General features: G+C 39.0%; 2 protein-coding genes across 4 annotated transcripts; one reads left to right on the top strand and one right to left on the bottom strand.

Annotated features, from left to right (window-relative positions):
• Window positions 1-87: 87 nt before the first annotated feature.
• On the top strand, window positions 88-17895 carry bnc1 (basonuclin zinc finger protein 1). 2 transcript variants are annotated; one of them, XM_028014847.1, is made up of 5 exons: window positions 88-453; window positions 6418-6520; window positions 8408-8643; window positions 11796-13879; window positions 15741-17895. In XM_028014847.1, the coding sequence occupies exons 1-5, from the start codon at window positions 439-441 to the stop codon at window positions 16534-16536; spliced, it is 3234 nt and encodes a 1077-aa protein (XP_027870648.1). In that variant the 5' UTR covers window positions 88-438; the 3' UTR covers window positions 16537-17895. The 2 variants fall into 2 exon arrangements, with proteins under 2 accessions (XP_027870648.1, XP_027870649.1); XM_028014848.1 differs by lacking the exon at window positions 88-453 and adding an exon at window positions 1666-2680.
• rwdd3 (RWD domain containing 3) lies at window positions 8473-27432 on the bottom strand. 2 transcript variants are annotated; one of them, XM_028014920.1, is made up of 6 exons: window positions 27111-27432; window positions 25022-25254; window positions 24720-24950; window positions 22851-22969; window positions 22637-22746; window positions 8473-8610 (listed from the first exon to the last, which is right to left on the bottom strand). In XM_028014920.1, the coding sequence occupies exons 1-6, from the start codon at window positions 27193-27195 to the stop codon at window positions 8591-8593; spliced, it is 798 nt and encodes a 265-aa protein (XP_027870721.1). In that variant the 5' UTR covers window positions 27196-27432; the 3' UTR covers window positions 8473-8590. The 2 variants fall into 2 exon arrangements, 1 of the variants encoding a protein (XP_027870721.1); XR_003595167.1 differs by lacking the exon at window positions 8473-8610 and adding an exon at window positions 18901-20091 and having other exon boundaries at window positions 20880-22746.

Genomic DNA, 27432 nt, shown 5'->3' with positions numbered 1-27432 from the left:
CAGGCAGCTCCTGAGGTGAGAATGCTGAGTGGGAGGATCTCATTCCAATCCCCTGTGCCCAGTTTCAACACACACACACATGCACACACTAAACATCTCGAGTAGTTTAGTGGGAGTCCACTGCAACATTAGGGGCGAAACACAGAGAAGGCACATGTGCATCTGTGCTTCCAGAATAAAGCATAGTGACTTTTTTTTTTTCTTTTGGGCAAGCGCATATGGCTGTGTATGAGTGTGTGTATGTGTGCGTGCATGAGGGTGTGTATGTTCTTATGAGAGAAGAAGGGAGCGAGTGTGTCTGTTGCTGAAGGAGAAGCTGCTGGAAGTGATAGCTCTTTTGCTTTCGTACTTGTGCGGACAGAGGAGTTGGAGGTAGTTCCGTTGTGGAACTCTCAGAGAATGGCAAACTCCTCCGTATCCTTGGAAACATCCCACTAAATGACAATGGCCGAGGTAAGAGACGAACTGCTTTTCATTTCCACTTTCTGTCAGTTCTGGCACCTCTCAATACGCCTGCACACATGATCAGGATTTGCTTGAGTTATAAACTGGAATGGTGTAGTCTGGACAGGTCTCAGGAGAAATCTAGACATTTTGTATCAGATGATTTTATATCTGTCAGCGATTCTGAGGAGGTGTACTACTGCATATTATTTTGACATCAGTGTTGGAACTCAGTTTTGGTTCTTTACAAAGAACATTATTTATTAAAAACTTGTTCTTATGCCAACTTATCAAATATCAAATGCTTCCTTAAAATGATCAGCTTAATAGGGACTTCTCTAACTAGAAAAGAATAAAAAGAAGGAAGCATCTAATTGATGCAGCTCACTTTGAGGACTTTATTTTTAAAGTCTTTAAAAAATTTTAAATTCTTTCTGTGTTAGATGCTCTTACTCTTGTAAAATTTTAGATACCAGAAAGAGACAAAAAAATAAGATGAGTAGTTATGTACAGATTGAGTTCAGCTCGCCGACATTTTGTTTAAAAAACTAAGTAACCAAAGATGACAGAAAGAAGAAGGACAATAATGTTCTTTTTTGTCTCTGACTAAATTTAATCTACTCTCTCTGCTCTGTATTTTCCATTCATTCATTCACTAAATGTGTAATACATGCTTTTGTAGTTATGTATTTCTTTATTAGGGGAGTATGGCAATGTTCTACGGTTAGCACCAGTTCAGGTCAGTGTTTACAGACTTACTGCTGAAAAGGAATCTTTTTTGTAAGATAGAGGAGTGTAACACACAGACTTGTTACCTGTGTCTGGTCGTTATCCTCCAGATCGTCTCTCAGTCGGCCTGCAGTTGGGGAAGCAGAGCCACTTGACCTCCTGCTGCCTCCTGGCCTCTGAGCGCAGCCTATTGGAATGTGTTTAAAATGTTTGAATGCAGACATAATACAACATCTCTGAGTTATCTGCGTGTTAGTGAGACACTGCTTATGTGCATGTATGTTTGCTGACAGATTAGTGTATATCAGAACAAAGATTTTAGAAGAAAAGGTTGGAATAATCACTGAAAATAAAATATTCTTTCTTTGATTTCTCCGAAACACTTTTAATTCTTCAATTACAAATGTAAAATATTATAATTTAAATTCCAGATATGCTTCATTTGAAAAACATTTTGTTTAGAAATGTCATAAAGATATGATATTTTTTTCTTTACTTTATTGTCAACATACCAGATGAAAGTGAAGGAATACTTATCATTTTTCAGAATTTCTGTGATATTCCTTTGACCTCCAAAATCATAAAATCACAAGAAAATGCATTCTGGTCACAAGGCTGGCTTTTCCACTTTGATGAGTGAAAGTTTAATTTTGCTCCAGTTCACATAATCGTTATATGTGTGTGAAATGTTGCCACTGCTGCCTCCCATCTTTTATTCCTGCTGTGCTCTCACTCTTTCCAGCTTTTATGTTTTATTTTTAATATCACTATTTTCTAAAAATGAGTCTTCTCTTCCGCTGTACACACATACACAAACGCAGACACACACACACAAGTCATAAAAGAGAGATAACTAGAGAAGGACTCAAACTTGTGGCCCTTGTTCATTCAGATGGAAATTGTCCTTGCTTTGCGTTTTCTACATAGGTTCTGTTGGTGTGGATGAGCGAAGTGGCCGATGTCAGTGTGAACTTCATCAGCTACCTTAGCTTTGTGATGTTTCGTCTGAGAAGGGTGGTGGGGGGCTGGGAGCATATTTGCGCCAGCCTTTTACCCCCTTGAGCGTCTCCTTGAGCTGTGATCTGCCCCTGCTGGCCCCAGACTAACTTTGTAACACCCCCAAAACCCACACACTAAGCTCCACACTGTGTGTGTGTGTGTGTATGTCCATTCGTTGCATATGCTCTACGCTGCCACCAAAAGGCTTGTAAGGATTTGTCAGCCAGATGTGACAAGATTGTCAAGAGGCAGGCGTGGAGAGGGGGAGATCTGATATTAATCAGAGCATAGCTGGAAGCCAAACTCTATCAGACTCAGTGTACTAACATGTTCCCCTCATTTACTCTCTCTCTGAGCCAAACACTCCCTCTGCGTTCCTAACAGCAAGCAACCAACACCAGAGAGCCATCCAAACTTTGGCTTGCTTCCTCCATCCTCACGTTCACATTTTTGTCTCCTTCAAACTTGTTTCTGTACAGAGGGCAGCGTTTTTCTCATGGATCTTCAGGTAAACCTGTGCTGTGTTTTGTCTGTTTTGGTTGTGGATCATGTAGAGATTGATTTGTGCGTGTCGGCTGGTGATTGACTGCAGGATGAGTTTGAAATAATGAGTTTTTCACGCTGTTTTTAGGCTGTATGGACTCTTAACAGACATAAATGCAGCCTGTCTCTACTTGCTGCTGCTCATGCTTTCACTGGTTTTGTCTTCTTCTCTTTGTTTTTCTTTTTTATCTTTTTGGCTACCATTACAGTATTAGATGACTTTTTTTCCTAATTTTTTATGTAGTTGTTATGCAGGTCAGAGACAGACAGGCTGCATGACTTTTTATGTATATAAATTAAAATGGTTGCAGTGAAGCAGAGGGTTTTTATTACTGCGTCCTAACTATGACAAAAGTAGAACGAAATACAACTTGACTTCAGCTGCACTTTACATATCAGTACAATAAATTTCTGGTGGCAAGTTCCACTTCTCATTTAAAGGATGATAATAATGTTTCTGAAAGTATTTTTTCTTTCTTTTTTTAATCATATAATTATTTTTTATGCAGAAAAAATAGACATTTTCTCCACAAGATCATAATATGATGACTTGTAGGTGATTTAAATGACATTTTAAGTCTGACTAAAATGTAAACATTATTTAAAATTATTTAAATTGAAATATATAATTGATATTTTATACAGACTTTTTAACAGGACTTGGATGAGCTTTCTAACACATTCTAATACATAACATAACATGCGTTAGAAATTAACATTTTATATTTTATATTTATATTTTATATTTTCATTTTATATCATCACTCAAAACAGTTTGGTTTTATAATTTGTCGGGTTGCCTCCTCCTTCACAAGTAATCAGTTATATTGCAATTATAACTTGTTATGTATGGTAGAAATATGTAAAAATATCTAGAACTCTACATTAAGTTCCATGTTTTATACAAAAATCTGCAGCTGTACAAAATATCAAAAAATTTATATTTTAAAATATAATTAAATTTTTCTGTTGCATGTTTAATTGCCAATAGGTTGGCAGTAAATGTGTGTGGTTGTGTCAGTATTCCTGTTCTTCTGAACTGCCAGTTGCTCTGGGGTCATTTTTTCTTTGGCCTCATCACCTTTGTTTTCCCACAGAGACAAAGGTGTGAAGCTGCTGCTAATTGATTAGCGTTCCACCACATTATGCCAACAAGTTCCTGTCCGTTCCCCAGCGTTCTCTGTTTTACCTCGCTTTGCTCTCTAAAGCTGCTTACAGTGGTTTTAATAGACACATGCAGCTAGGGGTGGGTCATGAATACACCGGGACTTTTTATGCCATCCCTGCCTTTTCCACCTTCGACACTAGTTTTTAATCAACCATGTTCTCCGGCCATCCATCCGGCCGTCCGTCCTACACATTATGACCTGTGTGCAGTCTCTCAGAAAGGAAGCTTTTGCCTCCAACAAAGACACAACCACCAAAAACTTTAAGATTAGCAGCATAGAGGCAGAAAAATTCTGGATACTTTTTCATCTTAGATAAAAAGATAATTCTAAGCCTTTGGAGTGAAATCGGCCAATACTGAGTAACTTATTTCACAACAAAAACTATGGAGACAAAGACATTCATTAAGGTCAAGGCCATGACTCCACATAGCATGAAACACAAAACAAGTACTGACAAAATGGTGTTTTATTTCTCCACGTCTTGAACAGGATTTCAGTCTGAACACTTCTCAGTGTCCACTCGCTCACACACATACACACATACACACCCACGCCCACACCCCCACGTGCACACACACACGTAGACAGAAATAGGTGGTACACCCACTAGGATATTGCATGGACTAGGAATTATCGACTCTACTTGTGCTTAACAGTGATACTTGGCCCAACCGTTCTACTTCTGCACTGTTGCGGTTTTTCCCTCATTCATCACAGATTTATTGCCATCACTGATTGTCGTTTGTTAAACAACCTGTAGACATGTCAGTGATTGGTAGTACTGTTAATCAGACATGTTTAAAGTGATCAAGGTGAATAGGAGTGCGGGGGCGAAAAGAGGGGGGTTTCTGATGTACATCAGTGATGTAAAGAACACTGCACCATGTTAGCTTTGGCTGTGAAAGTGCTGAAGGACCTGCATCATTTTGTGCAATTAGTCTTCTTGTCATTGGCTTCATTGATGCATACGAACAGATACGGCTTTGTTGTGACAATGGCAAAAAGAAAGAGACGGGGCAGGGCACTGGCTGCCATACATCATCCCTGTCTTCATCTTCTCTTTCTCCTTCTTTGTCTTCCTCTGCAAAGGAACTCATGAAATGAATCACTAATTAAGACAAAATAACTGCAAGCACACTGAATTATAATTTATGTGTGTGTATGTGGGCCTGTGTGTGTGGGGGGGGGTGTAGGCGTGTGTGTGTGGGAGTGCATAGCACCTGATTGAGATGTACATTGGGGGGAGCAGCGGCAGGGTGTGTGTGCAGCCACAGAGGGACAGGATTAGTCTATTTGGGCTGTGTTAGGTCTGGCCGCTCTGTAATGATGGGATTAAGGCTCTGTGAGATGAGAAAAGGTGTTTTTACACCTCAGCAGTTGGGCTGAGGAACCTCGGCTTTCCAGGCCCGACGCAAAAAGTGATGGTGAAAATAGCAACGCCAGCGGACATCTGACGACCGAAGGTTACTGGTGGTGTATCAAGGCCAGGCACCTGCCACCAACTTCATCCCTGGTCAGTTTTATTCGCACTAATGATGAGAGGTTGGTGCAAGGTGAAATCATGTGCTTCCAGATTACAAAGACAAGCCTGGCTTCAATCACACAACCAAGTGACTGACTAAATGAGGAGGGGGCGGCTCGCAACCCATCACCCACACTTTACTCCTTCTCTGCCTGGCAAGAGAGATCCAGCAAGGAGCTAAGCATTCTGCTCATGTATACTAAAACTCAACTGATCATCTATTATAGATGCAGAGGGAGAGAGGTGCTGGAGTATAGTCATCCCAAGGTTTGCAGCATGAACCACTAAGACAAGCAGCTTTGATCTCAAGTATGATGATGCTATCTCTGTTCCTGGTCTGGCATATTTTTCTAATGCAAAAAATAAAACATGTTTTATTTTTATTATTATTATTTTATTAGAATTCAGTTCTGGAAAAGTTGTTTGCATTGGTCCAGCTACACAATGGCCTCATCGTTGTTATGCATATGCATCACTTTTATTTCTGTTTGTTTCAGTTCTGTCTGCATAGCTTTTCTGAGATAACTTCCTGAAATTTCAGCATTAACCATAAAACAGGTTGGCAGAAAGGTTGAAAGTCAGAATGCTCTGCATGTATGTTTGCATGTCCAGGGGTCTGGTGTCTGCTTGTTGCTGCAGAGACTGCAGGTCCTGAAGAAATCCTGAAACAAGTCTTCTTCCGTCCTCAGAAAACTAAGAAATGAGCGACCAACAACAGGAAACCAAATGACATGAAGCATTTATGTTCTTCTGTTAGTCAATCTGTTAGTCACTTACATATCACTTTGCAGAGTGAGAACCGCTACTGTCGCACACACATATACACACACATTTTATAGGAAAAGCAGGAAAGGACTGCTGTCATGTTTTATTCCTCCATCTTTATTCGTGTGCCTTCTGGATTCATTTTAAATCAATCAACAAAAAAGCAATAATGAAGTATTTAGACAAAGACAAAAACATATTGATTTTGTATATCACCCTTTTTGTTGTCCTTGTTATAATTTACAGGCGATCTGCTGCACCTTGGTAAACTGTAACTGTGACAACTTCAAGCCTGGGAAGCTGAAGAGGAGGCAGTGTGAAAACTGCAAACATGGCTGGGTAGCACATGGTAAGAGCTGGAGCAAGTTCTCTCACCAGAACACATTCAATACACTTCTAATTTATAGTTTGGTTTTGTTTTCAGATCTATTATTTTTTTAAAGTGCCATCAGCTTGAATGACTTACTTAACACATCAGCAGGTAGAAACATTCACCATGAACCCAACATGAATGAAAGGACAAACTCTTTGAGAATACAATTTAACATTTAATATAATGCTGATGTAAAACTGTAGATAATTTAGTTAATGACTCTGAGCAAGAATTGGAAAGTAAACAAAAGTGACAGTAAAAGTTGGTGGAAGCATGGGTTTGTTTCTGTTAATGCATTTTTCTTTTTAAATCCTTCGTTGTTTTGACTGTTCAGCCACAGTTTCATCAGAACTGATCATTTTTGGGCTTCATGTTTGGCACTTATGAGAAGTATTTGTGGGATTTTACTGGTAATATGTGACAACCCATACGTCTACTGTGCTAATATTATATGTGACATAATCTCATTAGATGCTGGATAGAACCATATGAATGTTGCTGTATTTTTAAAAATGACTCTACAGAACTCACCAACCATATAGTATTATGAAATTAATAGGTTTAAGGTTCAAACAGCCTGACTATAAAAAGATTATGAAAAAAGTAAAAAATCTATTGGGCTTGTTGATGAGAATGGATGAGATGTGTTGTTTAGCATTTACAGTGAGCTCAGAGCAGAGCAGTGTGCAGAGAGAAACGATGGACATGGATGGATTATTTTTCTACTAAGATCTTTTGTCTTGATTTTGTCTAGTATTTCTGGACTGTCATAAACAAAATGTGATGATGGAATCAGTTAGAATGGTTTGTTATGTTCTAGTTTGATTTAGTGCATAGAAATAGAAAGAAATAAAATGACCAGCAGTCTAAGTACAGTTCCATGTCATTCCTTGTCTTCTTTTCCTGAAACTGTTTGATGCTGTTCAGAATTACATGAAGTCAAAAGGACTAAAAGCAGGAGACGGCCTGATCTGGCATTCAAATCAACAATAAACCAAAAAACAAAAAACTTGTTTTTCATGCTGGTATAAAATTCTTTCATTTTGTGGACACAATTAAATAAGGTCCATTTAGAAGTGGTTGTTATTTTCAGGAAATTAAGAACTCCTTGTGGGAGATCCATTCACTCATTCATTGTTTCTACTCACTATAAAGACAGTAGCCTGGTAAAAACCAGCCCCTTGTGCTACACTTTGCTTCGTCCAGAGCAATTTCTATTTTCTTTTTGCTTCTTGTCCATATAAAGAATGATTTCTACATACATTATCAAATATATATTATTGTTTAAAAAAATCACAATTTTATAATGAAATTGTGTGTTTTTGTTAATATAATCACAAAAAAATTATTACTACAAAAAAAAAAGGAAAATCAGTTCCAATTCCCCCGAGAGGCCCCTGAGTTGTAAGGGGCCGGCCCCATAGCTGAGACCATTTATCTGTCTTGATTCACACAGTACACTGTAGGATGTTGGAGCTTTGTTGATTTGTACAGTGATGCAAATCACTAAATTTAAAAACTGTAGTTTTTAAACATGAAGTTTTTCATGTTAACAAACTGTATTATCATTTTAACATTGTCTTGTTATCGATGTTTATTTTTCACTGGGGTTCGGAAATTATACAAAAAACTTCCTTAGTTATTCAGTGGCAAAGTAGAAATTTAATGTGTACCTTTAGTTCCTCTCTTAAATTCAATGAATTTACTTTTGCTTTGGCAGTTTATGTTTTGGTATGAACTGATTTCCCACCTCCAGACTTAAAATGTACTCTCTGTCTCTCTTTACTTTTATTTGATGACAGTATTTATTGCAGAACCATTTCATCCAGTCTAATCTAATAAAATCTGGTCCATTTTTTCCAGCCTTGAGCAAGCTGAAGGTGCACCATATGTTCCAGAGTAGCCAGGTGGAGATTGTGCATTCCAACGTAGTGTTTGATATCTGCAGCTTGATGCTGTACGGCACCCAAGCCATCCCGATCCGGCTCAAAATCCTCCTGGACCGCCTTTTCTCTGTCCTCAAACAGGAGGAGGTCATCCAGATCCTCAACGCATTGGACTGGACACTGCAGGATTACATCAGAGGATACGTGCTCCAGGTGAGACAACCTCTTCATGAAATCTGGAACTTGATTCATTCTGTCTGTCTGTCCAATAATGTTTCAGTTTTAACGAGGCCTGATGGATTTTAGCTGCGACTGTTCATGTGTTAAAAATTGCTTTTTCACAGCCTTTAATTGGTGTGGATTGCTTTTGGTTTCTTCTCCATTAAAATAATTTGAACGGTTAAAACTGGGCTGAACGACTGCACTGAACACAGCAATGAGACGGTGTGTAACTCACAGCTGAACCTGAGTTTTCCCCTGAAAAATCAATTAATCAATAATCCTTATTTATTAAATAACTGGCTACTAACTGTAATACAATTGTAACTGTAATATAACTCTGTGTATTTGATGGAGCGCATTTTAATTTTTTTATTTTAAATCTTTTGATGTCTGTAGCAGACCAGGTTGCTGGTGAAGAGAGACTTTTAGAAAACTGAAAATGTTATCAGTGGAATTTGAATTTATGTTGGATAATTATTATGTTCTATTCTCAAGACTGTTTAACCAGAAACAGATACGTGTTGTTAAAATTTTGCAGTCCTGGAGGTGTTAGCTGTATTCAGGTTAGCAACCAGAAAGGATGGGAGCAGCTCTCGGCCTCAGGTTGTCTCTGGAGGGTCTGCAGACCGAGACGGCTGTGCGGAGCTGGAGAGGCTCTGAGACTCTGATCTTTTTCATTTAAGACGAAAAATCAGTCAAAATGACACCACTGAGAATATGTGAGTGGATTATTCTCAGATGAATTCAGACAGACATATGTCATGTTCCCACTGAGGTTTGCTCTGATTAGCTGGACCAACTTGCTGCTATTTGTTTCTGTTAAAAATCCTGTCTTCAGCTGGTTTTATTGTACAATTTACTACCTTTAACTTGACAACAAAACAATGTGCTTTTGTGACATTTGGTACAACTAGAAAATCTTAAGTCATCTGTTTGGGTTTAGGTATGTTGTGATTCTAAAAATATATGATAATATAAAAACTAGGGCTACACCAATGATTTTAGTAATCGATTATTCTGATGCTTATCAGATTTTTTAAAATGACACATTCTGCTAATTTTTCATTTAACCACTTCTTTATACAAGATTAGAAATATTTATTAATAGATTAACATATTTGCATGTGTATACTTGTTATTTATTTGTTGAATTTCTTACATCACTCTTAGGTATATGTATCTTTCTATAAACTTTCTCTTGTATGTTCATATTTGTATTATTAATATTTAACACCTTAGATAGAGTACATTGTCAACTAATATGTAATTTCTCCTTGTCCTCAATAAAGTATATTCTATTCTATCCTATTCTATTAAAATGCAAATAAAGAAACATTTCCAATATTTTTCTAAATGAGAAGATAAATATTTTTATAGCTTAAAACGAAATGACAGCATTCTTTTAGTGAAGATTTGATCATTTTTTGCAAAGGATGCATCTGCAGGCTAAAAATTCTTCTGACATCAACATGAAAAGCTGAAACCTTCCTGCTTAATGTCATTACAGTGTAAGGCTGATCTGGTCAGTATCATTTTGGATTGTAGGACATTTTTTAAACAGAATTTGAAATGAGTGAAACTATGATAAACGAGCTTTAGTTTAGTTTCACCCATTTCAAATTCTGTTTAAGATATATATATGAGTCTGTTCTTTATACTCTGGTTAACTTTTGATCGATTACTAAATTAGTTAGGAGTCATCTCAGCTCCAATAAAAAAATATTAATAAAACATATAAATAGTACATTAATAAATAATTAATACACAAGAATTCTGGCTTGTGTATTGTGTCATCCACATTTCCAAAAACTAGTCTGCAGGTCTCCTTTCAAAGCTAAAAACTTCTTAAATGGCCAAATTATCATTATAAGAGCATACTGTAACATTTTGAACAGAACCATCACAACTAATTTTTTCTTTATTGTTTTTCTTTATTTCTTCTTTGGTGTAGTCCGGTAGAGCAGTGTTTAAGATTACCTAGGAAAAACAACAACACTCATGCAGTTCATGCAGTCTAGAGTATTTAATGAGAGAGAAATTAAGAAAACACATTTTCTGCTTAAAGTACAAATAATTTCCAGATGGACTGGATAGATTATATGGTTTGTCTGACACCTGAGAAGCATCAATGAGCAGCGTGAGGCCAGGCAGCAAATGAGACTGAAATCTTCCTGATAAATGGGGGTGGAGGGGGGGAGGTGGAAAGCCTTTGGAGATGAAATGTAGCCACTGGTTGCAACAACTCCCTCGACCCCAGAAATATGGCACTGCCTGTTTATTGCTATGCTACCCTCACTTCAGACAAGTCTCCATACTGAGTAGATAGATTTGTAAATATTATGTCTTTTACTCCAGAATTTGAGTGAAGCTGATGCCAAGCCGACCGAGAGCCAGCCTGCAGGCTCTGTGACAGCACAAGATCTCACTTCAATTTGTGCATCATCAAGAATTCAAGCTGGGCTGCATTTCATTTATGTTCGCTTATTTAATAGCAAATGTAGAGTCCGAATCCTCGACAGACACCCAACGAATGCTGTGTGATAAAATATTAATCCTGGTTATGGCATGAAGCTGCTCTTGACTTTCAAAGCCTCTCAGAGTCACATGTGATTAATGCTGGCCTGACCTGCTAGATCACTGAGACTGTGTCTGACACTCCATGCAGTAGAATGTGTATGCACAGTTTTAGTTTTGCATGGATTTTGGAGTGTGTGTGTGTGTGTGTGTGTGTGTGTGTGTGTGTGTGTGTGTGTGTGTGTGTGTGTGTGTGTGTGTGTGTGTGTGTGTCATGGAGCAGTGTGCCAGTGAGGTGGTTTGCACTTCTTGCAGATTCAGAGCAGGTAAAAGTGAAGAACTAAATGAAGACAACAGACCTGAAGCAGGTTGTGTGATGAGGGCTCTCAGGGTTCTGCACCGCTCACTTCTATTCACACTTGTTCTGCTTCCTTCCTTCAGCCTTGCTGCCAATCTATTTTATAAGGTGTGTCATACAAGCTGCTCTGTGAATATGTATGAGCAACTCAACATACAGCTTTAATGCTGCTGATGAAATTGCTCTCTCTCCTTTTACTTTCTCATTCAATCTATGTCATGATAACATCCTCACACATTTCATGCACCTCATTTTTCTTCTCTGTCTGCAGGATGTTGCTGGTAAAGTGTTGGACCGGTGGGCCATCATGACCTTTGAGGAGGAGATTGCTACTCTGCAGCAGTTTCTGCGTTTTGGTGAAACCAAGTCTATAGTGGAGCTTATGGCTTTACAGGACAAGGAGGGGCAGGCGGTGTTGGTTCCCAGCACCCGCACAAACTCAGACATCCGCACCTTCATAGAGCGGAACACTCCTCGCTCCACTGCCAGTCTCTCCGCAACTAAGGTTGAAAAGATTAGCGGCAACAGCATGCACCACTTTGAGAACTTCATCAATAGCATGGCCTTCATGCTTCCATTCCAGCTGCTAGGCTCTGTGCCTGCACCATTCTTAGGCTCACCACCAGGGGCAATGCAACATCAGCACCAGCAGCACCAACAGCATCAACAGCACCAGCAGCACCCATGTGGTGCTTCAGTTGAGCAGCAGCTTCAGAGAAAAGATGATGTGAGAGACAATATTGGCAGGGACAACCCCCTCCATCTCTCACATCCTTCAGAGAGCAGCCTGCTAGGTTCTAGCTCCATCTCATATGCTTCTGATTTGGACCAAACCGGTGAAAGAACAATGGACACACACTCCACAACAGCAAAGATTGAAGCAGAAGACTTCTCCACCAGTGACAACTACTCAGATGGCTCATCGACACCATGCACGCCATCTATGACCTCTGATGTCCCACAGATGTCTCCTGAGGGGAAGCTGCGCTCTCTGGACAGGAATGGAAGCGGCAATGGAGGGGCATCGGGGGGTGGAGGCTCTCTGAAAAAAGGGCGTGTATTTTGCAACGCTTGTGAGAAAACATTTTATGACAAAGGCACACTGAAAATTCATTACAATGCAGTTCATCTGAAGATTAAACACAAGTGTACCATTGAGGGGTGCAACATGGTCTTCAGCTCGCTGCGCAGTCGCAATAGGCACAGCGCTAACCCAAACCCCCGGCTACACATGCCCATGAACCGGAACAACAGAGACAAAGATTTACGAGGGAGCTTGTCTGCTGATGAAAGTTCACAAGGAGAAAAGAGAGCTGAATATAGCAATACAATTTCCATCTCTTCCTCGGAAAGCCATAAGTCTGCTCCCAGCTACATGGTGAGTCATGTGGACACTGCTCCTAAGCTCCACAGTAGTTCTTTCTCCAGCATGGGCCAAACTGGCATCCTCTTCCCTAACTTGAAGACAGTACAGCCAGTCTTGCCTTTCTACCGAAGCCTGGTAACCCCAGCAGAACTCGCTAACACCCCAGGGACACTACCTTCTCTTCCAATTTTATCATCTTCTGTAACTGTCAAACCCATCACAGCTCCGGAACCTTGTATGACAGATCCTATACCAAAGAAAAAATCACGTAAGTCAAGTATGCCAATAAAAATAGAGAAGGAGGTAATAGAGCAGGATGAGGAGATGGATAAGGGAAGCCCCTCTGAGGAGGAGGTTCCTCTGAGATGTAGGGAAAAGGATGACTTTGGGGGTAACCATGAAGGAGAGCATATGTGCAATGAAAAATCTGAAGAGGCAAGAGAAGATTACATGGATAAAGAAAAGGAAAGGGATGGTAGCAAGCATCTGATAGACCAAACCTTTGCTGGAAACTCAATTGAAAGGAATGATGAACATGACAGACCAGAGCAAAAAGAAACGAGGGTCATCACTGTTTCACCATCCCTATTGGAAAAGAGGCCCATGGCTAGCTACAAAATCTCAGCTAGTAAAGAATCCACTTGCACTGAAGATAGAACTGACATAGGACATTCAGATTCATTGCAAATAGCTGACAAGATCCCAGAGCATAAATGGGATGAATCTGGGCACAGGCTGACCAATGGGCGTGGTCTCCTGTTGGATGAAAAGGAAGGACTTGACAGATGTGAAGAAGATTATGGGATCTCAGGACTGTCTCACCTTGAACCTGATGCTAACCCTCCACACCACTGTGAGATCTGCAGTAAGACCTTTAAAAACCCTTATAGTGTCAAGATTCACTACCAAAACATCCACTTGAAGGAGATGCACATGTGCACAGTGGATGGCTGCAATGCTGCCTTCCCGTCCCGAAGAAGCCGAGACAGGTGAAGTAGCTCTATGTTTTTCTTAGCCTCCCAACAAAAGAATTCAAATGGGTTCAGTTTTGGGGTTCTCATTTAGTTTTTTCCCTGTTCTTGTGCACAAAACACAATATTCCTTGCTGGTAGGCATAGGATTTGTTTATTTTTAATGTATTGCATTACATTATATTGTTTGGCTCTGTGGTCTACAGTTTCCTTCCAATTCTTAACAGTAGGTGAAAAGGTTAAGTACCACAGAAATATTTTCAAAATTACATAATAACGACAAAAGTTAATTTTATACAACATATGCATCTTTACTAAAGATTAGCTTATCTGCGTATGCTGAACAGTTGAACTTACAACAGCAAATTCTAGTTTCTGATACATAAAGCTAATCATCGACTGATCTGGGACCAGATCCAGTTTAGGTCCCAATGATCAGTTAACCCAGAAGGTCAACTGATCGTTGAAAAATACAATTTTAAATAGAAAGTGATGTCACAGCATAAGCAACCTGTCCTCAATGCACAAGAACAATAAAGCATTTAGGCACACCAAAGGGGGGACACACATATTTCAAAGAAATGACTGACCAAATGTTCCACAAAACACAATTCTCTTCCTCATGTTCACTAAAAACCAGAGACAGCTCCTTTCCTGAACATTAAGACTCTGACATTATGTTCCAAACTGCATTAGAGGGGTAATTGTGGTAGGTTAGCTTCACCCCCACCTACTGTTTTGTGTTAATACCTTTAACCTGCTCACAACCCATAAAGAACGAGTTGATTGTGGATTGAAAGGGCAATCTGAAAGGGCCTAAGAAAACTGTACACTCTGAAAATATTGCCTTGCACATGACTGGATGTACTTGGAGGTCCTGACCCTAACCCTAACCCCAGGTCTGTAAACCAGAAAATGACCGAAAAGTTCATTTATTTCAGCCACTCAATTCATTAAATGAACAATAGAAAAAATAATATTCATTTCTCACATATGGATGTATATTTATTTTCTGCTTTCAGCCTAGTAAAACACCACATTAAGATTAGAGTAATAGATCAGACCAATAAAAAACATTTTTAAAACTTATGTGGGCTTAAGAAAAAGTATGTCTAATATATGCTAAAAGGTTGTTATTTTAAAAGGTACGTTTAATCTGACAGACAGGCCTCATTAGAACACATCCATCCATCCAACCATTATATTACATGATTATCCCCAGTGGGGTTGCCCTATCTCCTGAGGTCAAAGGGCGAGAGGCAGGGTCACCCTGGACAGGTCACCAGTCCATTGCAGGGCAACACAGAGACAGACAGGACAAACAATCATGCACACATGCAAATCTAAAGAGAATTTAGGTAGACCAGTTAATATGACAGTCATATTTTGGTATGTGGGAGGAAGCCAGAGGACCCAGCGAGAACCCACCATGCACAGGGAGAACACACAAACTTCATGCAGAAAGACCCCAGGCTGGGAATTGACCTTCTTCCTGCAAGGCAGCAGTGCTACCAACTGCACCATTGTGCAGACTCCATTAGAATATATATTCTAGTATATTGAACATGACTATATATGTGCAAATAAAAGAAAAACATTATGCCATATTGATATTACATATATTGAATTGTTTTTTTCATCTGGTAGTCAATTTAAATATGCTATACTTCTGTAATATGTGAAACATGTTATTAATCTACATCTATAAAATGTGATACATCCAGGATGTATCCTGCCTCTTACCCATCGCTGCAGATATGCAGTGAAAAGAACTAAACTAAAGTAAACTAGTTCTGTTTCATCTGCACAGGGTTTAGTAAGGAAATATTCTCCAGCTGCTACAGAAACACCATAATGACGTTTATTTCTTCTTCTACAGACACAGTGCAAATCTGAATCTACATCATAAGCTGCTGACCAAAGACTCCCTCAGCCCAGCCGCCTCCCCCTACTCCCCATCACACTGCAGAGACAGAGACTCTGAAGGCCTGGAGCCTGGACAAAACCAGCAGGACAAAGACGCGCTGCACCGAGACCCAACCAGCCAGACCTCAGTCATCTTCCGAGGACACAACCGCATGGGACTGGTGTTTCCTATGAGCAAGGCACCTGCTGCACTTAGCAGTGCTGAGACATCCCCCCTACAAGAGTTGGAGGGATTAGGAGAAGCAGACAGAGGTGGAAATGGGAATGATGGAACGATCCTTGACCTGAGCACCTCAACCTCTGTCCTACCTTGTGGCAGCGGCAGCGCTCAGTCTTCCTGGGACTCAGATGAAGCTGAGAGTGATGAGGAGGCAGGGGATGAGGATGAGGAGGCCCTCCCCATAGAGGACAGCGATGAGAGCTGTGATGGGCTGGGTGTGAGGAGGCCAGAGGGTGAGGAGGGGGCAGCGGGAAGACACAGGAACACAGGCTGTAGCAGGAGCGGACAAAACAGACATCATGGGGGTGGGTCTCCCATCACATGCCACGTCTGCCAAAAAGTATACAGCAACAAAGGAACATTCCGCGCTCATTACAAGACAGTCCATCTGCGACTGCTTCACAAGTGCAAGGTCCCAGGATGTGACACATCCTTCTCCTCTGTACGGAGCAGAAACAGACACAGTCAGAACCCAAACCTACACAAGAACCTTTGTGTTACCTCAGGGGCCACCGCCGAACACGAATAAAGATCTGGGTTCAAATGGCAGCAAGCAGGTGATGGGGGGGGGGGGGAGAGTGAAGACTTACTAATTAGCACTTTTTAAATATGAACACAATCCACCAAAATACTGTATGTTTGGAAAAAAAGGAGAAATCATGCAAAAAGAATATACAGTTAAAAATCCATGTGTTGTGTAAAATGAAACGACATTCCTGTCAATGTTTACTCATTAAAGTACAATCAGTGTGTGTGTAAAGAATCGTCTACATTAATGTAAGTTGTCCTGTTGTAAAGTGGAACTGATCTCGTTCTGTTTTCTTTAACCCTGATGTTCCAGTTCAGACCACAGAAACATTTTCCCTTTTGTTCTCCCTGTGATGGCAGAATCAGGAAGCTGAATATTATGGATTTACTGAATACTGTCATCAGATAGATCCTACATATGGCGCTTAATTTATCAGAAAAATACTTCAGTAAGCACCATTATTTAAAAGTTCTAGTGTTGAGTGTGACCATATTTACTATTCTCTGATCTGATTTGATCTTTCCAGTTCTGTTTTATGCTGCCAATATTGACCAAAGATTTTCCTCCCTTCCTAGATGTGTGCAACATCCCGTTTCTGTTTTCTGACGGATATGCAGTATTAAAGGGGCTCACCGCGGTCACTAATTAAGCCTGAGCACACAGGGCCTGATGAAATGCAAAAGTTTATTTACTTTATGATGAACAGCGGTAAAGTGTGACTGTGGAACAATAAAATTGAGAAAAAAAAATATCTAGAAAAATGGCCGAAGACTTAAAGACCTTCTCAGTTTCTGTGGCTTGCTTGTAAAGAAATGTGATCTTGGGGCTGTTGTTAGCAAAGCTGTTGCTCTCATATTGTTTGTGATTAGGAGGAAGCTGACTGAGTGTAAAACCCACAGCCAGGCGCTGGTCTGGAGCCTGGAAGCATGTACTGTGAATGAGTCAAACACTGATAATAAATAAAAAATAGCAGTCATTATTGACCAAACTTACACTATAAATAACAACTGTTGAACAAAATTGTTATTGAACTGGATATTATGTGAATAGAGTAAACTCTCTCAAGGAAGTTAAACATTTACTGTATCAAATAGGAACATTTCATGACTGTCTGTTCCTTTTTGAATAAAAAACAAGAACGTGTATTGTTCTGGTAGTTCAGCAGATTTGCTCTGTATCACAAATGTTTGTATTTTGTATTTAAATTCAACAGGTTAGATTGAGAAACCATTCTTTTCTTTACATTGATTTGTTTAAAAAATGAGAGAGCAAAAACAGTTCATTGTTAATAGATATTTCTTTTGGTTTATTGTCATAATATTTGTTTGCAGTTAAATAAAGAGCCATATGTTTGGAGGACTCCGTTTATTTTTTTTATTCATAAGATCCTAAAATCAAATACACACCACTGCCCATGTGCTGACAGGCATGCATTCACACACGTCAAACACACACATTTAAAACATACTGTTTGACAAAATTAAAAGCGCTCCTCTTTGGGAGCCTTTTAATAGTTTTATATCACTTCTGTTTCTGTTAAACTTTCCCACAATCATTTGGTCATCTGTTTAATGAGTCTAAACTAGAAAATCAGTAGCATGATGCCTTAGGACACCAAACAACAGCCAGTCAGCAGTCCAATCACATTTGTTTGGCTATTTCATGAAAAATTGACCCTAAAGTTTCAATAGAACTTCAGGTGAAAAGAAACATTTCAACGTCCATGTCCTGCTTCTAGATATTGTACTAACAAAATGCTGGTAAACAAATACATTTTCCTATCAATTTGAAATCAACAGATTATAACAATAATGATAAACATAATAATTTGTGGCATTAGGGGCTCTTATTGACAGCAATTAGAAAACAAGCAGAGAGAATGAGAAAAACTACAACTGATTGAAACCCCGGATAAACAGTCCGGACAAACAGCGGACTGACTGAATGATGGCTGTGCAGAAGATGAGCAGTAGCTCCTGTGGCAAGTTCTGTTACACCATTCAGGGCCCCGTAGGTTTTATTTTTAACATCACTTTGAAATTTGCACTGTTGTTCATAGAATGCTTTTTTTACCCTTAAAAAAATCAAAAATATATTTGTTTGTTTTTATAATTGAAGATAAAATTATAAACCAGGGAACAGGGCAGTTCAGCTGAGACATTTTACAGCTTTCCGACTGTAAAATGTAAACTGACAAGAACAAGAGGAGGTTGTGATGTTCAATCTGACTGGCACCTTCTGAGCTTCTCCAGCAGCCCAGGTAAGGCAGATGTAAAATCTTCTTATTGCTCACACACAACTAACTTATGCAGCAACAAGACTTTGTTGTTTATTTTATTTTCCAGGACTAGAACATCCATTGGGTAATGGTTGGATTCTTTTTATTAGGCCAAAAACAAGCAAAGGCTAAAACAGAATTCCCAGTTTCAAATTTGAACTGAAAAATGGCACACTTAATATAATCAAAAAGTTTGAAAAAAAGAGACAAAAACTCTCACTACCTCTCTTTACTGAAGAGGTGAATTAATCACTGCAATACTGCAAGGGAAGGTTAAAGTGCATGGATGCAAATGGACCAGTGACAGTGAAAGTATCTATGGGTCCACTTTGAAAGGCGGGGGGGGGGACAAATCTGTTACACAACATTCCTGAGTATTGTACCATTATAGAGAGCTGAAAGCCTTGCATAACTCAACAATTCAACCTACCTAGCATATTTACTGTACATTAGTATAACCGCAAAGCTGTTCTTTATCACTTTAGAACAGAAAAAACCCCGTTCTGACAAGTGGCAGAAATCTAGTACCACTCAGAGACAGCACCATGTATTATTTCAGTCCCTCTGGTTCGCTGTATGTAGGCGACATTATTCAACAGAGAAGCAACATGATCTCTAAAGGTGGAACACTCACTTCCTCCTCACAGCTGCATTTGTATCTGGATTAAAAGGAACCTCTTTACTCACTTGTAGAAACTGTGAAAAGCTTTTTACATATTGCAGAAATAAACTTACTAAGCACAGGATGAAATGTGAAAATATTTTAGTTTTGTATGCATTAATTCTTTTCTGTCCATAAAAACTCTTAGCTTTTCAAATATTTGAAAAGTTCGTTTTATTTACAGGTCTTTCCCAATAATAGCATAATAGTTTTTATTTCTATTCTTACAGTGACACATAGTCCCAAGAAAAAGACCAGCAGTACAGTTATTAACTTCAAAATTCCACTGGCAGATTAAACTAGGAGTTTTCCTTTTATTAATACTGTCCTGCCTGCTTAGTTGGGTCTGTTCTGCCTGGCAGGTCCTATAGGATCCAGGATGTGTGGGGTCTGCAAAGATAATAGCTGCACATTTCCTGACCCTTGACCTGAACAAGTCCTGGGTGGAGGGAAGCTCAGCCCTGCTGAGCTTCCGGACAAACAGCGGACTGACTGAATGATGGCTGTGCAGAAGATGAGCAGTAGCTCCTGTGGCAAGTTCTAAGAACCCGTAAAGAATCCTCAAAGTATTGTTGAGGATGGTAAAGGACAATTCTTCACTATCCTCTGGAGTGTTCTCCAGATGTACACCATTATCTCCCCAGACTTGAGTGGGTTAAGCTCCAGACAGTTCAGATGTCACAGTAGGACTTATGGTGGCAAACATATGGCCTATTTTGGCATATTTTGCTGCATCCACTTGTTAGGCCTGTTAGTCTTTTTTCTTGCAGTTTTTCTGCTCCCATCTTGTCGGCTTTCTGCACTTCTGTGGTTTTCCACTCACTTCTCTTCAAATCCAGTCAGCTGAAATTCTATCTATCTATCTATCTATCTATCTATCTTGACCACATGACCACATAAGGCCAACTCTGGCATCTTTACACTGGCTGCCTGTCTTTTATCGAATAGATTTTAAGATTCTTTTGTTAACTTTTAAAGTTTTAAATGGGTTAGCCCCCCCTTATCTTTGGGACCTTTTAAATCTCCAGTCTGTGTCCAGAACGCTACGATCAAATAATCAGTTATTACTTACAGTTCCTCGAACTCGACTTAAGAGGAAAGGAGATCGAGCTTTTTCTGTTGCTGCTCCTGTTTTATGGAATAACTTACCTTTCCAGATTAGATCTGCCCACAGCCTGGACCATTTTAAATCGCTTCTTAAAACTCACTTTTACTCTCTGGCATTTAAATGATGTGTGTTCTGTTTTGTCATTTGTGTTGTTGTTTTTGTGTTGTTGTTTTGTACAGCACTTTGGTGCAGTCTTGTCTGCTGTAAGGTGCTATATAAATAAATTTGACATTGACATTGACATTGACATATCTATCTATCTATCTATCTATCTATCTACCTACCTACCTACCTACCTATCTATCTATCTATCTATCTATCTATCTATATATACAGTATATATATATACTGTATATATATGGGGGGGGCGTGTGCGTGTGTGCATATATATAAGTGTAGGTCAAATTTATCTTGTACATGATAATACAGGTGCATTCACTTTGATAAGCAGTTCAAAAAAATGTTCTGTTTCCCCTTCATAGAACTGAACCACGATTAGATGGATCTGGAGACAGTGACAAATAGCATTACTACTCCCTCTACTGCTGACAAATTGTAATAACACCAGACACATAAAATGACTCCACCACTGGCTCAACTTCCCCTAATCATTCCTGGGCGAAACAATTTAGATTAATCCCTAATGAAGTTTCAACTGGGAAATTAAATTTCCACCAGCAGTGCATCAACATAAAAACAGCTTTAACAAGAAAGTTTTGGGAAAAAAATACAAACAAAAAAATAGACATAAAAGGAAAAGAAAACAATTCAAGCAAAAAGATAAAAGGAATATGTGAAGTATGACAGAACTCTTTCTAAAAAAGATTTTTTGGCACTACTGGTCTTACTTAAACAGAAAGTTCATATGAAATAGGATAGAGACATACAGCTGAGTTCAGGAGTATAGCCTTTTCACACAGTGCACATGGTTCACCAACAGCCACCCTGCACCACATAACAGCAGTTTTCACATTAGATCTTAATAACATAGATATAATATCTTTATGGGACAGATAAGGACAGATACACTATATTGCCAAAAGTATTGGCTCACCTGTCTTGACTCACATATGAGTTTAAGTGACATCCCATTCCTAATCCATATGGTTCAACATGACGTTGGCCCACCCTCTCCAGCTAAAACAGCTTCAACTCTTCTGGGAAGGCTGTGAATAAGGTTTAGGAGTCTATGGGGATTTTTGACCCTTCTTCCAGAAGTGCATTTGTGAGGTCACATACTGATGTTGGACGAGAAGGCCTGGCTCTCAGTCTCCACTGTAATTAATCCCAAAGGTGTTCTATTGGGTTGAGGTCAGGACTCTGTGCAGGACAGTCAAGTTCATCCACACCAGACTCTCCATCCATGTCTTTATGGATCTTGCTTTGTCCTGTGGTGCACAGTCATGTTGGAAGAGGAAGGGGCCAGCTCCAAACTGTTACCACAAAGTTGGGAGCATGGAATTGTCCAAAATGTCTTGGTATGCTGAAGCATTCAGAGTTCCTTTCACTGGAACTAAGGGGCCAAGCCAAGTTCCTAAAAAACAACCATAGACCATAATCCTCTCTCCACTAAACTTTACACTTGGCACAATGCAGTCAGACAAGTACCATTCTCTTGGCAATCACCAAACCCAGACTTGTAACCCACCAAGGACCATTTCTTTCTTTTCATGTCCATTGCATTTGAAATGAGCTCAAAGCTATTTCTAATCAACTTTTTTATAATTATATAAAACTCCACTTGTGAAGGTAAATCTATTGGGCCTTTCAGTAACACTCAAACAACAATTCTGACTTCTACAGTATCAGACAGAACACATTCAAAATGATAGAGGTTTGAAGAGGAGGGATGTTCTAATTCCCGTTTAATGATAATGTCTTTGAATGTAACAAAGACTAGATTAGCAGGACAAAAGGTAGGACAAACGTTTAAAGCAATACAAACTTATTGATATAAAATGAACAGCTCAAATAAAAAGCAAATATTAGATGTAGGTCTGTGAATCCAATATAAATAGACATAAGAAGCAGATATGACAGTTCTTCTCCTAACCGCTTAATGTAGGCAGCATCTGTTGGTAAAGCTCAGCCAGGTTCAGCTCCTCAAAGACAGCAGTCAGCTCTGATAATGACTTGTAGTCCTTCACTATGAATCCCTGCAGACTGAGAGAAAGGAAGGCCATGAGAGAAGTGTAAATACTACTGAGACATTAAACACAGAGTCACAAAATATCTGGATTTCTCTGTTGCAGGTTTATGAGACATACCTATGTTGACAGAGGGAGGAATATGGGGTCTCAGCAAGAACCTTCATCATCCTCTCTTTGCATTTCTTACCTGAAGAGTCCACATCCACCTTAACAGTCTTTAAATGGTGACAAAACTCCTGAAGAAAAGTTTTTGCAGTCAGAGTGGATATTGACATGGGGGAAAAGACGTCACTTTTAGACAAGTAAAAAAATATTTTTTTTCTGCCTCATCTTCAGATTAGTTTTTAAGATCATTTAATATATTAAATTCTTCCAGTTCTCATATTCTGTAGTCGCTGTAGACCCGTCACTGCCTTCCTTGACGGGTCACATGAGGACGATATTCTTCAAACATGGTGCTGTCATAGACATCTCTACTTTTGTCTCTATTCTTTGAAGGACATTGTTTGAGACACGTTTTCATTGTTCAGATGAAACTTTACAAATATCTCCCAAATTTTATTTCTCTCTCAGCTATTCTAAAGAAGCCATACTCAGTTTTTTCCCCCCACAACTTTACCAACATGAACCTCAATATTTAATCTGCTAACTCAGCTCACTACCCGGCTAATAACTTGTTTATTATGTTTAGTTGTTTTCCACCCAGGTTTCCCTCAATGATTTTGCTTTCTGGTTGTAAACCATTGATCTCACTCTACATTACAAACTTAAATTGTTTGGAAATGGCATTGCTACCTTTTCTAACAACAGTTAGAAAAAGCAGTCCTTACTGCTCAGTGCTAACACACAACAACAGGGGCCTCATGCATAAAAGAGTGGGCAGTTTTCACAATAACACTTGGCGTACGAAAAAATTTATGAAAATGCGGCGCACAAAGAAAATTGGATCCACAAAGTCGTGCGCACGCATGTGGCTGCACAACTTTCCTTTACAAATCCTAAAATGAGGGAAATAGAGCGCAGCTGCTGGTCCGCCCTGTTGCCACCCTTAAATATATATGTAAATTAGTAAAAATACCCAGAAGTCTGCCACCACGTGAAGCAATGACCATGGCAACGTCCTTGTTTGTAGCAGTACAAGTATTTATAATAATAATAAATATATATTTTATTTAAAAGGTGCTTTCAGGTAACATAAGGTAACCTCACAAAGACAAAAATAATACATTTTAAAGAAAAAAAATCCAAATTAAAAAAAGAAATAAAGAAATTGTGCAAATGCCTGTTAGAACAGTAGAACAGGGATTTAAAGAATGACAGCGTGTCAGAGAGTCCTTTGAGTGGGAAGGACTGTCTCTCTACTATTTATTTTATTCTAAATAGTAGAATCATGTACATAAGTTGTACATTTACAGAATAGAGAAGATTTCTGTCCATAAAGGCGCATTCAAAAAGCGGGCGGCTCAACTGAAGGATGACTGCAGCTGGACCGGTACTGGTACCGCATGACTCCATCTTTAAGTTCTGCTCGGAGCTCCAGGATGATCAGTCCAGGCAATCTAAACGCTAATAAACCATCATCAACATTTCCCAGGAGATCAATCTGATCTCTGATCAATCACTCCCTCTGAATCCTGTGTGTATATTTACTCAAACTTTGATGCAAAGTTAATTTTTATACAAGCCAACTTGTGCGTAAAATATGGCGCCACACATTTTTTGTGCGCACACACGCTTTATGCATGAGGCTCCAGGTCTGCAATCTCTCAACAATTTGGTTCTTTTAGAGAGGATCTCTCACTTCCAAATGCTGAATACCAGCACCTGGCTACTCAAATGATCTAGAATTCCTTCAGAAATTCAAAGCATAAGTTTAATTTTCTCCCACTGTTTCTCAGTTTATCTTTAATTTGTTGAATAAATAATATAATATGGCATAGTGTCAGTCTACATTTAAAGTCGATTCAGGAAAAAAATACCATGTACCTTGATGTTGGGTCTCTCCCCCAGCAGAATAATCAATGGATTGCGTCCTAGTAAAAGTCTACAGGTGAGCTGCAGCTGCTGGCTCCAGCGCTCCAGGAGTCCGATATATCGGTTTCGAGATCTGATGTGGTCAAGCAGCAGAACCGCTGTCCATTCCTGCTGGTTGTTTTTCTCTTCCCCTGTTCCGTCCTGTTCTTCTGTCTGGTCCTCTGTCTGTTCCACACATTCCTGCTGTGACCACAATACATCTGGACACTATCGCTAAAAACATTCAGGTATTATTTACTTTTATGAGCCTTTACCTGCAAGTATTCCACCAGCTGGAGCAGCATTGGTTCTGGGGGAAGTTCTGCAGCTCGAGTCATCAGCTTCTGCCTGATGTTGTGACACTGAATCTTAGACAGGCCGGTGGTGGAGATAGAAATATGAGGAGGACAGGAAGGGTAGCTGGGGTCTAGATGGAACACTGCACTCACATTCAGCTTCCCGCCTCTCCCACCAGTGCAGTTGAGCTGGACCACCAGCCCATCCTGTGCTACAAAAAGACAAGGCTGTCAGACTTGGATTCTATTTTTTTATTTAACCTTTATTTTACCAAAATAAAAACCCATTGAGATTAAAAACCTCTTTGTAACAGAGTAAACGAGGAAACAACAAATACAACACAAAAAATACACAGAACATCAGCTTTGCTTTTCAATATAACGGCTTTGAAGAGAAAATGAAAAATAAAATTGAAAACAGCTCAAAAATTAACATACATGCAACAATTTACTGCAACTATTGTAGACAAACAGGAAGAGCAGATACTTTTAGATTATAATAAATGCTCATATGGGAGAGTACTATTAGTATGCAATCTTTGAGTCAGATAATGATTTAAGGTTAAGGAATCATAGGTATCATGGAATATAATTTTTGTTGATATTTTTATATTTTTAAAAGAATATAATGTTGGAACGGTATTCACCAATAACTAGTAGCCTAGTAACTCCAAGTTGGCGGTTTGGCTTTTTGTCAACCGCCAAACTGTTTAGTTACTTCAAATTAAAAAAAATAAATACATTTTTAAAAGTTAGCATTTTTGATAAAAATGTGGCCTACCCTTCAGAACCTGTATTTTCCCTCATTACCATTTAATCTACCACAGCAGAATTCGTAAACGAATACATGTAATGAACATGTAATGCACTATTATTTACACTTCTGTTAGTGGGGCACATTGTGTTCCAAAATAAATATTTCTAAGTATGTCCCTTTCATTTCTTGTACTTCAACAAATATTATTTAAAAAATATATCGTCAGCTTCTTTTGCAAATAGCCGTTTGCCAACCCACATTTTTCCCACTTCTACAACCTTCTCAAGTTGAGAATTAGCACTTTCAATTCGTGGCTCGTGCTGATTCTGCCTTTCTCGGGCGTGACGTGAAAGGCACACCCGAGTTTGCAGTAACAACGTCAACCCGAACGAAGCAACTATGGCAGGCCGTTTTAACATAACTTCTGTTTTACCCCCCAGATATCTGAAATTGGTTTATGATAATACTTAAATTAAGAAACCTCCAACTATATTTGTCTCTAACTAGACAAAATACCTATTTCTATTTCTCTAATTACATTCTGACTAGTCGAAATTGCGTCATATTTGCCATTGTTGCATGGAGACTTCAATTCAAGGTATATAATGAATAGCTGATTATCTGAAACATACATGTCAGATATCTACAATTAAATTATGACATAATGCATAAAGTCCAAGTAAATACAAGATATCTCGATTGTAGTTTTGACTAGTCATCATAATTCTAATTAAGGATATCTTGAAAGACACCATATAGATATCTTAAATGTATTTTTAGATAAGAGATACGGCAGGCCGTCCCTCCTACTTGGTTAAACCAAAATAGTCTTAAAGTCCATGAAGTTTTCTGTCTCTTCATATCCAACATTGCCCTTTCTACATTGTGCATATAATTTTGCGCAGAAAACATAAAATTATGCAGGCAACTGTTTGGGCAGCTCAGTGGCAGCACAAAGGGGTTTATACAGAATTCTTAATTCAGATATCTAAAATTGTACATTTATCTAGTCATAATTACGTTCGAGATGACTTAAATTGTAATTACGGACATGTGTCCCGTCAGATCCGGTGAAGTAATTGAGATATCTTGAAATTAATTTTGTATTTGAAGACATTTTGAGTTATTATTCTTACCACTCAGAGTGTAAATGCAGATATTTTAAATTCCTATTCCGGAGAGTCAAAATGCAGTTTTGTGTAGTCAAAATACATTTTTAGATATCTAGAATGTAATTAGGGATGATCAGACAAAACCGAATTTATGTTAAAACAGCCTGCCATACCATCAGAGCAAGAACAACCAACGTACCAGACTGTTGAACAATTTGGAACTCTCCGTCTCTGCAGTAAATGGACGATAAAACTGAAACTTCCTCAATAGCTGCGTCCGACATGATCAACGTTCACACGCTCTGTCGCCCTCAGCAGCTTCATAAATACCCCATATTTTAAAGCACTACATTCGATTGGTGAATTTTTTAAAACATTTTTTGCTCACGTTCGCTTCTCATTACTGTCCGGTTTAATGAATTGAGTTGTTTCAGTGTTACTGGTAACCAGATTCCTTTAACTTTGGTGGCTGATGCTGGTTATGCTTATCCCTGACGTTGCAGAACCAAAGGACCCCAAAT

This window comes from Xiphophorus couchianus, chromosome 4 (assembly GCF_001444195.1).
Source record: "Xiphophorus couchianus chromosome 4, X_couchianus-1.0, whole genome shotgun sequence".
Lineage (NCBI taxonomy): Eukaryota > Metazoa > Chordata > Actinopteri > Cyprinodontiformes > Poeciliidae > Xiphophorus > Xiphophorus couchianus.
Note: the sequence above shows the minus strand (reverse complement) of the source record. Positions and strands in the feature narration are given on the sequence as shown.